We start from the raw sequence: 14825 nt of genomic DNA, 5'->3' as shown, positions 1-14825 counted from the left end.
TCCAGAACCTAGATGCCTTTTAGCTTTACGACTAGTTTTAGGGTTTAATTTTTTTTTTTTTTGGTAGAAGTTTTAGGGTTAACTTTGGTGATAGTTTTTCATTTGTTATTGGCTTGTTCGTAATTGGCTAAAGTTGAAGATTGCAGTGATGACTGCGAAAATTCAAGCTCAACAGACCGGAATGCAGGTTTCTCCTCTTTGGAGAAATTTGCGTGTCGACAACCCCGCTGATCTGAGCAATCTTCACTTATGATTTTTATTTTTAGGCAGCCTTATAGCTTAGAATTTAGGGTTTTCCATCGAAATTGTTTTTCGCTTGGATTTGTTTCAATTCAAAGAGGGGAGATTGCGATGAGGATAACAAGCTCCCTCTTCTGAAATGAAGTTGAGGACAAATGCTGGCAGAATCGAACCTAATGCTATTTGCCACTACTGAGTAATCTGTTTTTCCCCTGCAAATCCTATTTCATTAAACTTGAACTTGAAATTCTTGTTTGATTTCGGTCGCTTTGAACGATGAGGGGTTTTCTTCTGGGAGATTGCATCGTTTTGCTTGAGTCTTCACTCCGTCTAGCTTTTTTCTTATCTGTAGTTTTTTAGGTTTTGAGAATGAAAGGGTACAGGGTGTACGTCATGTGATGAAATCAGAACTAATCTTAGGACACCTTCCTACACAGTTCTGGAATCTGGAGCTGTGGATGAGAAAGATGATTCTATTCTGATGACGAATACACCCTCCTGATAAGTCTCTCTTCAACTACCATCGGTTTTATTTCATGGTTTTATTCTTTCGATCGAATCTGTACAACCCTTAAAGTCAGGGTGTCCTTGGAATTAGGGTTAAGCAAAAGAGAATAAAGCACAAGGAATTTGGACCTAACTCTGCTCCATAAGACGTTCTAAAATTGAACAATAAGGCTTCTTCTCCAAGTTCATTGAGTATTCCTTGCTGTGCTAGGACTCCATTTATCTTTTTTTTTTGAGTAATCAAACTCGTTCCACCTATCTTTTACCAAAAAAAAAAAAAAAAACTCAGTTCCACTTATCACAGCAACAATCAAAGCGTTTTGTATTATTATTATTTTTTTGTGGGGTTTACAGGAGATGCATCTATTTGAAGCAGAATTGCTGAGGTTTTGCCTGGGCAGGTGTGTATGAAAAATGTTTTCTGGTTCTTTGTCAAGTAGCTGTAGACCACTGCGCCAGGTCAACAACAAATAGTAAATAGTTAAATATATAAATGAATAATCTAAACTAAGATAAATATCTACAATGAGCTGGCGTGCTTATAGCCTTATGAATGGTTCATGGAATCAACATTGGCTGATGCATTTAATGCCATTTTTGAGTCTACGGGTGGTTAAAAGACATGACTTTTTTTTTTTTTGGGTAGAAAACAGTGACATGACTTCTTAGCATCCTTATTCCATACACATCTTAATTTTCGTCATCAACAAGGTCAAGCAAGTCTCCTCCAACTTCTTTCTCATCTCTACAAATTGTAGTTCTCTGTTTCAGCACTCCTTTGTTCTGAGCGTGTGTACCACTCCATTGAGTAAAAATGGAGGTCGAAGGGGAGATGATGAAAGTGAATCAGTATAGTAGGATAGAACCAGATGGTGAGATGATGATGATGGTGGGTTCTTCCAAACTGATCATCGCTGAATTGTGCCTTAGGATCTTATTGTTTGCTTCCTCACTCACTGCTCTGCTAGTCATGGTTACCAGCACCCAAGTCAAGGTCCTCTTCACGGTCTCCTTCGATGTCACCCTCAGAGCCCGATACACTGGTTTCCCTCCCCTCCTGTAAGCCCTATAACATACCCACCTTGGGCATTTTCTTTTCTTATTAATGGTTATAGGATTCTACTCTACTCAAACATATCTGTTTTGTATATGTGTGCAGATATATTGTTGTTGCGCTTTCAATTTGTGTTGCATATACTTTTGTTACAGCAATTGTTACTATACGGATCCTTAAGAAGCGTTGTTCTTTCAAGAGACTACTCAATTCCCGTTTGGTGCTGATTTGCACTGACCTGGTAAGTTCTTAGGTATCACACACAGAGAACACAGATTTATGTGATTCACCCAAATGGGTTGATGTTCATAGCTGATCTGGTTGATCAATTGATTGGTGGTGCAGGTGATGGTTGGGGTGATGGCAGCAGCCACGGGTGCAGCTGGTGGTGTTGGTAGTATTGTTGGTTTTGACGGGAATACTAATGGAAGCTGGATATGCAATGTTTTTACCAAGTTCTGTACTTATGTTGGGACTTCAGTTCTAATTTCCTTTTTCGTTTCTGTTCTTCTTGCTGTGCTTGTCGTCCTCTCTGTTTGCTCTGTTTTCCGCCTTGTTAACAGAGCATTGAGAGTTTGAATTAGGCTAGAGCCGTCTCTTTCTTGGATATGTAAAAGCTACCCCTACAGGGTCTGCATCTTTATAATCTTCTTCTAATGACTGTTTTGTGTTTCCAAGAGTATGAAAATCTTGGTTTTTGTGGTCATTTATGCGACATTATTGCATCTGTTAATGTATTACTAGTATAGGAAATTACCCCTTTCTCCTTTAATATATAATATATCTATTAATTAATTTATGGATGTGGGGATGGAGATACAACTTATTAGATAGGCGAAAGTGATCTTGCACAAAAAGAAGTTGGTAAAGTGAATATTAAGTTGAATTGTTTCAAGTTTAGGAGGTTTTTGGTAAGATGTTGCTTTCTTTGTGAGGTTCATTTGGGGTAGTTTATATGGTCTTTGATAGTAACTTTCATTATTTAAATATATCAATTGGAAGAATTCAACTTGTGACTTCTTCAATGAGAGGCATTGTTCATTCATAATAAGATGTAGGTTTATTTGTTTTACTTTTCAAATTTAATAAGCATTTTCATAAGAATTAAACTATTGAAACAATATTTATTTAAAAATGTTAGTCTATTTTTTTCTTGGTATACCAACCTTTATCCAAAGACAAAAGCTAAGGCAACTTAGTTACATACGAAACCAAGGACAAGAAGCTGGTCACATTGTCTTTGCTAAAAGAGATAAGGCCTTCTTGGCTAGAGAATGAATAATACAATTTTTTTCTTTCTTTCTGGTCTAAGTGAATAATACAATTCACTTTTTTATAAACATAAACAAAAAAACACCCTTGGAGTTTCGTCCTTCAGATTTTGTTTTTTTCAATGAAATAAAATTTATTTCAAACGAGAAGAAAGCAAGAGATTCCGAGTTACAATAACTCAGAAATCCGAGGGGTTCGAACTAAACTAGTGTCTCCTTCCCTGCTGCCACGTTTATTTTTCTTCGTCCTTTGCTTATGGATACCTTTTTCAACTATGACTATCTGAAAATTAGGATAATTTTTTTTTTTTGGTAAAATGGATAATTTTCAACTGAACCCCCTAAGGTTTGGTCCAGGTCACTTTTAGTCCCAAAAAAATCTTTCTTTGCATAGGCTCCCCTGAGGTTTTTAAAAATGATTAATTAAAGACAAATCATAATTTGATGACCAAAATACCCTTATGGTGCAATGGTCAAGATTGTATTATATATGCCATTTCGATTTAACGGTTTATATTAAAAAGAAAAATTTTAATTACAATTTGAATCTTTTTATTTTATTTTCAATGATCTTAAGAATTCAAATTTACAAACTTACACCTTTGATTGAAAATCAATAAAATCTCATTCCCATTACAGAACAATTAGGGTTTTGATATGCTCCTTCTCCTGGAAGCCAGAAATAGATGTTTAGCAAGGGTATCGTTAGGCATGTACTCAGCAACAAGTAACCTCTCATCGCCATCACAGCAATAACCGATCAAATTCTCGAGCCTTCGATGTCGCAACTTTCTGACGCCCCAAGCTTCCTCCTAAAACCCACCGGGAAGGAAGAGAAAAAAGATCAGAGTCAAGTAAAAGATGGGAGGAAAAACACTCAAAACCTACGGAGTAATGAAGAAACAAGACGGGATTGAGAGAAGAGAATTAGAAAACCCAAATGACTAATGAGAGAGGGATGCAATACAACAAACTGCTTGGGATCGGGCCAGGCGAATTTGGTGAATTTCTTGACAGCTATCCATCGGCGATTTTGAAGACGACCCTTGTAGACTAGATTGGGGGCTTTCTCCCCACTCTTGGCAACGATAAACTCCAAGCTGAAGTTGTTGGGGGCGGCTTTAAGATCGGAAAGTGAAAACCTGGAGAAAGAAAAAACTCCAACACCAACAACAGTAGGGTCCGAATCACCAGCTTGAGGTGGGTGCTTCAATGGCGGAATTTGACTATGATGTTGTTGTACCTTGTCTTTATTTGTTCGAGCCTTCCTTTTTAAGAGCGATGATTCACAGCAACCCATGACTTACCTATTATTCCCTCGTCAGACGCTCACCTCACTTTTTAGTTTGATTGAGAAAGCTCTGAAATCATTAAGAAGCAGAAGAAGAACAAACAAGGGAAAAAAAAAAAAAAATCTAATTTGGTTCATTGTAGATCAAAACCCTAATTGTCCCTCTCATGCTTTCAGTACTGGGAATGGGATTTTATTGATTTTCAATCAAGGGTATAAGTTTTTGTAAATTTGAATTTTGAAGATCCTTGAAAATAAAATAAAAAGATTAAAATTGTAATTAAAATTTTCCTTTTTAATATAAACCGTTATATAAACCATTAGATCGAAATGGCATATATGATATAATCTTGACCATTGCACCATAAGGGTATTTTGGTCATCAAATTATGATTTGTCCTTAATTAGTAATTTTTAGAAATCTCAGGGGAGCCATATGCAAAGGAAGACTTTTTTTGGACTAAAAGTGACCTAGACCAAACCTTAGGGGGTCCAGATGAAAATTACCCTGAAAATAATTTTGTTTATTTTTAGTGTTTGATGTGCTCTAATTAGGCTACTCTCTATTTAATTGGTGAGACTTCAATGTTTTATTTGACGGTGAGACTTGAATACTGTGCATTTAATGTGCAGTATCCCAACAATTGAGATCAAAATTTCGACCGAGATTTTGATCTCGATCGGTGATTACAAAATCAAACTGTTCGCAGCATAGTTTTAGAACACCGAGATTGAATCCTATTTGACATAATATCAGTGGGTGACATGTAAAAAAAACATAGTAGTCTGACACTTGGCCTTAAAACCCCTCATTACATTTATGAAATCATCATTAATAAAAAATAAAAAAAAATAGTTTACACCATGACGTGGGATGAAACACTTTGACCACTATAACAGAATCTGAAAAAAATGTATTCTATCGCGAAAGTTCTTCCGTCTTATCTTTGGGTCTCTCTATGCTTATTCTCTGGTGCACATCTGTGCATGCAAATTGAAAACCCAGAAGCAGTTGTCAGTTTACAAGCGCACTGCGTCAACAGCTAACCAAACAGATTAATGGCGCGCGTTCAAGGAAAAAGAAGAAAGAGAAGAAGAGGCAACCGAGTCTGGCAAGTTTGAACCAGAGATGTGGTCGAAAAAACTGATCTCCCTGGATCTGTGCCTTCGAATTCTACTGTTTGCAGCATCACTGACAGCCATGGTGGTCATGGTCACCAGCAATCAAAACAAGTTTATCCAGACACCCGTGTATTCCCTCCCTATTCCAGCCAAATACACTTACTCTCCTTCCTACATGTGAGTTAACAAAATCCATTCTCTAATTAATTTCATTCTATAATGGTTAATGATGTGTCTTCTTTCTCGTGTGTAGATACTTTGTAGTTGCTCTTGCACTGTCTACCTTGTATAGTATCCTTACTGGAATTGCTTCCTCTTGGATACTTGCAAAGCCTAGTTCTTCAAAGAAGCTATTCAAGTTCTATTTGGTCTTAATTTCGCAAGATGTGGTGAGTTTGATCTCCTCATATTGGAAGAATTTTTTTTTTTTCTTTCTGGGTGAAAACTATCTAGTAGCTAATTGATTTGTATGAATGGTGGTGGCAGCTGATGCTTGGGGTGGTGGTTGCAGCCACCGCCTGTGCCGGTGCAGTGGGATATATAGGGCTGAGGGGAAATTCTCATGCGGGTTGGAGCAAGATATGTGATGTTTATGGCAAGTTCTGTCGACACATTGGTGTTTCTGTTGTAGTGTCTATGTTAGCTTCGGTTCTCCTTGCCTCACTTGTTATCCTTTCGGCATACTCAGTTTATTGTCTTGCTCAAATGAAAGGTTCTGGCTAGACGAGAACCCTCCCTGATGTGACCTTCAATTCCAAAATTTGAAGAGTTATGTGGTTGAGCTTATAGTGATAAGAATGAGATTTCTAACTGTAATTGTGAAGGCAAGAATGTTCTTTGAAGGTGTGCGCAATAAGTTTTCTCTTTTTGAATAAAGATTAAAAAGGGGGGAAAAAATTGCTAAAAAGGTAATTTTCTTAATAAATTAAGAGTAATTAAATCCAAACAAAAAGGAATTTTGATAGATAGAATTACCCATCGAATATATATTTTATTGGTTAAATTATTCTGGGTAAGAATTTGTTGTTTGTTCAATAATTTTTTTATGGGTTCGACTTCAGTGTTGCCCTTAAGCAAAGGGTCGAGATTGAGATTTTGACCGTCTGTTTCTCAAATGTGTGAAACACATTTTTTGAAAATGGACGTTTGAGATTGAAATCTCAGTTGGATTGAGATTTTAACCGTTTGCTGCAAGTGGTGTGCATTAATTATGCAATATATTTTTTATTTATTATTGGTACATGGATAAGAATTTGGACTTTATCATGTTGAAACATGTCATGAATTTATTTAGATGGATTTAAAAATTTCTTCTCTATATGTTTGGAGGATATGAATCTAAAATTCATTAGAGGCCCTGTCACTTCGTTGAACAAAATTTTGGCTGTTTGGACAACAACATGGAATCATCGATGTTTTATTGTTTTGCGCTTAGGTTTAATATCGGGGTCTCAATCAAGTAACTGTTTCGACCTAGGTAGGTCCGTCAGGTTAGGTTAAAAAGCCCACCCCATCCCATTCTGTTTACAATCCAATTCATTTTTTTTTTGGTAAAGAACAATCCAATTCATTAAAGCCTAACAATTCATTATAATTAATGAAACGAAAAATACAGGTATATGAGTATTATATCATGTAAAACATGTCCATGAATCAACAAGAAACGATTTAATCCAAATCCTTAAAACATCAACCACAAAAGAAATGCCTGAAATTGTAATATGTAGATTTCGTTATTTTTCTTTGTTAATAAAACTACTTACCTCCAAAAATGCCTGAAATTGTGTTTGGTTCGTCTCTTTAGAATCTTCAATCTCTTCTCACGAGAAGGAACACCTTCACGACAAGAACACATATAAATAAGTATCAGCAGACAGAGACAGTGTATGTAGTTTGCGAGAGAGTAATGGAAGAGAGATTAAATTACCTTTCAACAGAGAATCCATGTCTATGTCCGGATCCAAATGGAAGAAATGGCAACAGAAGTTATCAAGTGGACTTCGGAATTTTGATTCGCTTGTTATTGAATACTCTGCTTTATGCTCTTCAATGGCTTCAATGTAGTCTATGCTCTCTCTGGCTTCGTAATACTCTTTGCAGAATGGATAAGGTTTCAAAATAGTAGTCTTCCTTGGCTTTGAATCCACAGATTTCCAATATTTCATCACATCGTTAAAGCAATCTGTTAACAACATCATTTGATTAAGACAAGAGGGGCTCCAATTTGCCTTGAATAAATTCCCTGTATGCTTAAACGGGGCAAATGGCATGAAGAACAACGTCGGCTCTTCAATCCTTCTGCTACATTCCTCGTTCTCTTCAAGAACTTTGATTTCAAAACTCTCCATCACTCTAACATCAATGGGAGAAAAAACTGGATCAAATGCTTCGACATCACTTATCCAATGAGGAAAATCACGTTTCAATAAAATAGCTAATGCCAGCTGAAACCTCGAATAAAAGCTTTCTTCAATGCTTCCCAGAGCATATATTACCATCAACATCTTTGAATTATTATTATCAGTTGATCGAGATGGTGGTGAAGATGACGATGACGATGACGACCCTAACAATACACGAGCAACGTTGCTTCGAAACTCTGAATCCTTTTCCCACATGCAAACCATTTCATGATAGAGCTTAGATCTGTCGAGTTCTTCTATTGTATCATCCATCTCTTTCCTCAATCCACTAATTCTATCTTCCTCACTTAGTTCAGGTGAGTCGGAACTTTGTGAGTTGGAACATTTCAGAAAACGAGGGAAGAGACTTGAAATCTTCTTCTTGTTTTCACATTCAGATTCCTCGATGTCTCTACATTCAGATTCCCATTTTGAATCCCAATCAATTTCTTCACCACTAATTTCACTCTCTGCATCCTCCTCTTGCTTCTCCTCTTCCACATTGCTATTTTCTTCCGTCTTTCTATCCTCCTCCACACTAGGTTCCACTGAGTTGGAACATTTGATAAAACGAGTCAAGAAGTTGTATATCTTCTTCTTCATTTTATTACTAACTTCAGATTCGGAAACAGAATGTGTCTCTGCAACATTAATCCCAGAGTCTGGAAGATCGCTAGATGCCATAATATATATAGAATGCCTAAGATTTCAGCAACATAAACATGTATTTTTCAATTAAAAACTAAAAGAATAGTTAAAATAAGTGGTGCGAAGATCAAGAAGGTTTTGTTTATTTTATCCGGAAGAAACAGATTAGATTGCAAGCTTAAGATAATTTGAGTATAGAGTAACAGAGAAATGTCTTTACTAAGTAGTAATTAAAGCAGAGAAGAACAGTACTATATGTTATTGAGAAACTTAAATTCAAGTTTGATCACCTGAGTTTTGAAGATCGATTGAATGAATTGAAGAGCACCAGAAGAATAGCAGAGCAACCTTGAGAGCTGATTGAAGAAATTCTTAAGTGTTGTTAAATAGAGAAAGGACCTCTCGTCTAATCCAAGTAGGATCCCCAATACTAGTAGGGTTGCCCTAGTTTATGATATTTTCGTATTTTGACCCTTTAGAGAACCGGGTCCGGTTCGATTCATGTTCGAGTGGTAAGAATTATGATTTACCAACATGTCGATATGCTCTTTCAACGGCTTATATGATTTTGATCTCAAATTCACAGCGCCGTTGGATTCTCTTACTCCTTAACGGCTGATCTCTAGACGACGGTTACCAACCAATAAGGTTAGTTGCTTTTTTACTTCGTTCTGCAAATACTCTTCCAAGAGATATTCTTCGTCTCTTCGTTTTCGTTCTCAGAAACCCTTCGCAACCGAGCAATCTTCTTCACATAAACTCTTCAATGGAGAAAGTGTCGTCAATCAGATGGTGTGGAAGTTACTTGCAGTGGAGACGACCTTCAAGCTTCTTCTGAACAGGTTCGTGAACTCCTTCCATTCGCCTTCTATTGTAGAGAAGTCGTTCCCTTGGTTTGCGATGGTTTGGTTGGCTTGTCTTTTTTGGATCTTGAATCTTTTCTCACCATTAAGAAGATCATTGTCAATAGAAAACAATTAAGAAATCATCAAAAAATTGAAAAGGTGACAGAGAGAGATTAGAAACTACTTTTCAATAACAGAGAATTTACAAAACCACGTTCCAACAAGAGAGCAAAGCGAAACCGAAATCGCTATCTTTTGCTACTTAGATGCTCCTCAGATCATAGGTTTCTATCAACTTCTTCAAATCCTTATTATCAAAACTAGAAGACGAACAACCATCTGCTTCCGTCATTTCTCTAGGTTGCATTTCACCTCTTCCTAAGAGATGTTCTTTATCTCTTGGTCTCCATTCTGAGAAACCTTCCCAATCGCGCAATCTTCTTCTGACTTCTGAGCAGGTTTGTGAATCTCAAAACAAAGGTGCTGCTGTTGTTGTGGTTACTTTTCTCCACTTTGATTTTTGTAGAATTAAGAGAGAAATCTCAAACTATTTTGCGTTCAATAAATCAGGAAAATGATTGGTTTTTTCAAATTCCCTGCTACTTTTATCATCCTTCATAACAACTTTGATACCCAAATCCTCCATAACCTTAGTACCGATGGTAGATGTAGCTGGATTGTGGGAGTCAATACCACTGAACCAATCTGGAAAATCAAGTTCCAACAAGATAGCTAAGGCATGCAAACTGACATTTAGATGTTTTGCATAATTCAACAATGCCCAGAGCAATCTGAATTTTGTCTTCTAGGCTAGCTTACACTGTTTCAATTGATGATGATTTTACTTCATAGAACCACCCTTACCCTTCATGATATTGTCTTCAAAGGTAGAACAATCCCCAAGGTTTGGCTAGCTCATTGACAAAAGACCAACTCCTCTTGGTATAAGGTGAAGTTAAGAGTGGGTAGCTAGATTCAAAGAGTGTGGGCCATGTATTCCTCATAAAAGAATGTCCATGATATTTCAAAAACCAATTCTATTAATCCTAACACTAACACTAGTAGATCATGTCCTGGTACAAGAATGTCCAAGAGGCTCTAGAAATCAATCAGATTGAATCTAACATAGACTGGACAAAAAGGAAAAAAATTCTATCGTAGAGCCATAGTTGAGTGAATTTCATTACAAAACAATGGGTTCCATATGATTCCTACCACAAAAGTAAATAGAGATTGCCATATAGGTAATTTGAATGATGATGGTTGATTTTGAATGTGCAACAGTAAGAATTGATATTGAAACATTGGGATAGATGGGAGTGTAAATCGTTTAGCTTAATAACTAGTTAAATTTTTTTTTTCGAGATAAGTTGTTAAATTAATATAATTGCATTTTTCATTACACTTTTTTTTTTTTCTTTCTTTCCTTTTTCGTATTAATTGTTCAATATGTTGGCCTTGAACTTTAGATCTTTTTCACCATGCAACGAACTTTAATTAAACTGAATTTGATATTAGAATGATAGCAATCCCCAATCCAATGAAAGAAAAATAAAAGTACATCATCTAAAACATCTTCAGAATCTAACGCAAGAAACCAGCTATAACAATCTGACTTTGACCCTTAGATGCTTTCCTTCTATGGTCAATCTTTAACCGCTGTGCCAAGCCTCTTTACTTGGATAGTCAATACTCAATAGACAATCTAAGGAGAGAAAAAGGGGGAAAAAATGTTAGCAAGTCAAACGGAGAAACATTATCAATCCTAAAATCTGAGAAAATGAAATCTAACAATCTAACAACATTACCCCAACAGATGTCTAAAATTGACATGGCACGTCTTATACCATGGTTCGTAAATCCTGTCATAAATCTTCAATCTTCTTCCTCGATTTGGAACACCTTCAAGTAGGAAAAACATAATTAAGTTAATCAAACAAATTAACAATGTGTGTAAGAGACAGACATAGAGAGAGAGAGAGATTGAACCTTCCAACAGATCAAACAGGTCTTTGTCTGGAGGGAGATTGAAAAAATGGAAAGCGAAATCTTCAAATGGACTGGGGAAGCGGTTTTCAGGTCTCCTGAATCGGAACTCAACAGTATGGTTTTGAAGAGCTTCCATGCAATCTAGGTGCGGCCTGTTCTCATAATAGTTCTTTGGATATGGATAAGGGTTCCAAAAAGTAGTCTTCGTTGGATTATCTTCAATATTCAATCTATTAACATCCAACACATACTTACAGCTGCTTGTTAATAGCAAGATTTGATTAAGGTTAGGGGGCTGCGAGTTTGCAACAAATAAATTGCTCTTGAGCCAATGCATGGCAAAGGGCATGTAGAACAAAGTTGGTTTCTCAATACGTCTAGCACCATTCTCATTTTCTGAAAGAACTGTGATACCCAAATCCTCCATAACCTTTGCATCAATGGTAGTTGTTATTGGATCATAGGATTCAATGCTACTAATCCAATCTGGAAAATCTTCTTTCAACAAGATAGCTAATGCAAGCTGATATCGCGACGTACTGTCTGATTCAATGCTGCCCAGAGCATAGATAACCATTAACATCTTTGAATAATCATTACTAGGCTTCTTTAACAGACGATCGATGTTGCTTTTAAACGCTGGATCATTCTTCCATTGGTGAAGGATTTTATGATACATATTAGAATTTCTGAGTTCTTCTTTGATACTATTCATCTTTTCGGTTAAAGTAAGAATTCTATCTTCCAGGTTACCTGAGGAGATGGGTTCCTTCTCATCCTTTTGATCCTCCATATATTTTGAATACCAATCTATTTCTTCACCGCTAATGTCACTTTTTGTTTCCTCCATGCCACTAATGTCGTCAGGATCAACCTTCAGCGTAAAAAACCCATAATCATCCGTTGACCTAAAATATTTCATCCAGCCTTTGATGAAGTTAAATTTCTTTTTTTTCCATGATTCGATTCCAACTCTATGCCACCAATGTCAGTTCCTGTATTCTCCTCCGTAGAATCTTTACATGCCATTATGTGTGCAGTGGCTAACAATTCAGAGACATAAAACACATATAACAAGATTATATACTGCAAAGGAAACAAAGCTACAATGGAAAAGGGTCAAGCTAAAATCTGAAAGTGAAGGAAAGAAGGAAGAGAGAGAGATGGATAATGACAGTACTCATTCATAAGAGTATTTATTTTATCATATATGAGGTTCTATTTTTTTTTTTGGTTTGCCAACCCGGTTTCCAAGGCTTTGCCCTGACTAATCCGGTGTTCGACCCGGGTTGCACACCTGGCTGTGGTGGGTGAGTCTCCCAGCGGGGATTTTTTGCATCCACAAGGTTTCGATATTGGAACCTTGCTTAAACGGACCAAGCTGCTTACCACTTGGACAACTCCCGTTGGTAGGTTCTATTTTACTTCTCTTACGACTTGGATTTCGATTTTAAGTTTAGAAAGTGTGATCTTTGCCTCTAATTAGGGGAAGATAAATTTCCATTTATAGTTTCCCCAAATACAGGGAATAGCTTAATAGAGAACTAACTCCATACAAGGTTAACCGAAGAGACAAACAACACATATACGCACCATTAATTAACCCTAAAACTCGGAAGAACAAGCAGAAACAAAGTTTCCACAAATTTGATTACCTAAGTTTTGAAGTAGGGGTGGGGTGTAAATGGATAATCAAAATTTGCCTCCGAATTCGTATCTGGAATCCGTCCGATTACTAATATGATACGGATATGGTATACATCTTTTCTACCTATTATCATAAAATTATCCAATTAAGTTACTTACTTCGCTTTGTTTTCTTATTTTTATACACTTTTTATTGGAGATATGTGACTATTTTTTGAATTTTTCTACTAAAATAACTACAAAAGTTGTTAAATTCTTAAATTTCAAACATAATACTCACAAAAACAATGGTAAAGATGTCAATAGATAATTGAAAACTTAAATTCAATTTGTATTCATACCAATTTAGAAGGATAAACTTCAGAAACTATTAATTATCATCCGAATCTGACTGAATCGTCCGAAAACCAATAGAATATCATCCGAATATAATATAATTCGGATATAAAATTACCACCATTCAATCTGAATCCAATCCGTCTACAACCCTATTTTAAAGATGCAAGAGTTGTCCCAATGAACACCAAAAGTCTTGGGTTCGCACCCATCCGGTGGCACCTATATTAGTAATATATTCCCCCACCCTATATATAAACTCTTTGGATTAAAAAAAAAAAACTAATGTTAAAACAGAAGGGAAAATAATTTGGTGTCCGAATGGATTTCTTCCAATATCTGTGGTGCTTCATCCAGGTCAACCAACCAAAGGACAATACAGACATATACAGTATTTTTATATAGAAGACGGAACCCTAAAATTCTGACGCAAATAAGAAGAAGAAATTTGATTTTACCTGAATTTTGAGGACTTCACCACAGCGACAACCAACGATGGCTCCACAACAGTGAGAAAAGACGAGAACGATTAAACTCAAAAACTCTCTTTCTCAGAACTCTGTGTTATTGCCAACCACAATGATCGAACGAACGCAAGAACACTCACTTTCTCAGAACTCTATATTATTCCCTACCACAAAGAAGAATCTCTCGAGATGAAAACAGGCTAACTGGAGGATTAGAGTAAAGTACCTCTAATTATATTTATAGAGAGAGAATTGATTTCCATGTGACTCTCATGAATGCGTAACCCAGTTTGATACCTATTACAGGTGAGTTTGATACCTATCATTGATAAAATAGAGAGGGAATTGATCTCCTGAGATGAGAAGAGAAGAGAAGAGAAGAGAAGAGAAGAACAAATACTATTGTTGAGAAACGTAGATTCAAGTTCAATCACCTGAGTTTTGAAGATCGAGTGACTGAATTGAACGAGCACCAGAAGGAACAGGAAAGCAACTCCCAGAGTTGACTGAAGAAACTCCCGAATCCCGAGTGATTGAAAGCTCAAATAGCGTAAGGACTCCTTGTCCTAATCCAGATAGGATTCCCAACACTGGTAGGGTTGCCATAATTTTATGATATTTTCGTATTTTGACCCTTCAGTGAATCGGGTCCGGTTCGGTTACAGGTTCGAGAGATAAAATGATGATGAAGCAAGATGTTTATGGGTTAGTCAAGCGGTTATAGACCTGCCTTTTATCGGGGAGGTTCCAGGTTCGCACCACTCGACGGCATATATATATATATATATACATATATATTAATAATTTAGTTCCCACACCATAGTAACAACTATCTTTCCCAAAAAAAAAAAAAAAAATTGTCTATGTAGCTATCCTCTATCAACGGCTTATGTGATTTTGATCTCAAGTTCACGGCACCGTTTGATTCTTTTACCCATCAAAGGCTGACCGCCAATGGTTACGAACCAAAAAGGTTAGTTGCTTACTTGCTTTTACCTTTTTTTAA

The 14825-nt window shown here is 36.5% G+C and overlaps 2 protein-coding genes, 2 non-coding genes and 1 pseudogene across 5 annotated transcripts; 4 read left to right on the top strand and 1 right to left on the bottom strand.

Annotated features, from left to right (window-relative positions):
• LOC149013111 (CASP-like protein 1D1) lies at positions 1-2625 on the top strand. Of its 2 annotated transcripts, none has more exons than XM_089160266.1 (4): positions 1-1148; positions 1506-1806; positions 1907-2042; positions 2147-2625. In XM_089160266.1, exons 2-4 carry the CDS (start codon positions 1562-1564, stop codon positions 2378-2380), a joined length of 615 nt encoding a protein of 204 aa, XP_089016392.1. In that variant the 5' UTR covers positions 1-1148; positions 1506-1561; the 3' UTR covers positions 2381-2625. The 2 variants fall into 2 exon arrangements, with proteins under 2 accessions (XP_089016392.1, XP_089016391.1); XM_089160265.1 differs by having other exon boundaries at positions 1394-1806; positions 2147-2624.
• Positions 139-242, top strand: LOC149013113 (small nucleolar RNA Z107/R87). Its single transcript, XR_016174235.1, has one exon. It is a non-coding gene; the product is annotated as a small nucleolar RNA Z107/R87 (small nucleolar RNA).
• LOC149013112 (small nucleolar RNA R30/Z108) lies at positions 342-440 on the top strand. Its single transcript, XR_016174231.1, has one exon. It is a non-coding gene; the product is annotated as a small nucleolar RNA R30/Z108 (small nucleolar RNA).
• A 1091-nt stretch (positions 2626-3716) lies between the features above and the next one.
• Positions 3717-4372, bottom strand: LOC149013110 (serine/threonine-protein kinase BSK1 pseudogene; annotated as a pseudogene).
• Positions 4373-5307: 935 nt separating this feature from the next.
• On the top strand, positions 5308-6355 carry LOC149013109 (CASP-like protein 1D1). The gene is made up of 3 exons (XM_089159889.1): positions 5308-5662; positions 5739-5874; positions 5972-6355. The coding sequence occupies exons 1-3, from the start codon at positions 5493-5495 to the stop codon at positions 6206-6208; spliced, it is 543 nt and encodes a 180-aa protein (XP_089016015.1). The 5' UTR covers positions 5308-5492; the 3' UTR covers positions 6209-6355.
• Positions 6356-14825: the final 8470 nt, after the last annotated feature.

This window comes from Hakea prostrata, chromosome 6 (assembly GCF_041222555.1).
Source record: "Hakea prostrata isolate BN-2017 chromosome 6, UWA_Hpros_2, whole genome shotgun sequence".
NCBI classification, from domain to species: Eukaryota; Viridiplantae; Streptophyta; class Magnoliopsida; order Proteales; family Proteaceae; genus Hakea; species Hakea prostrata.
Note: the sequence above shows the minus strand (reverse complement) of the source record. Positions and strands in the feature narration are given on the sequence as shown.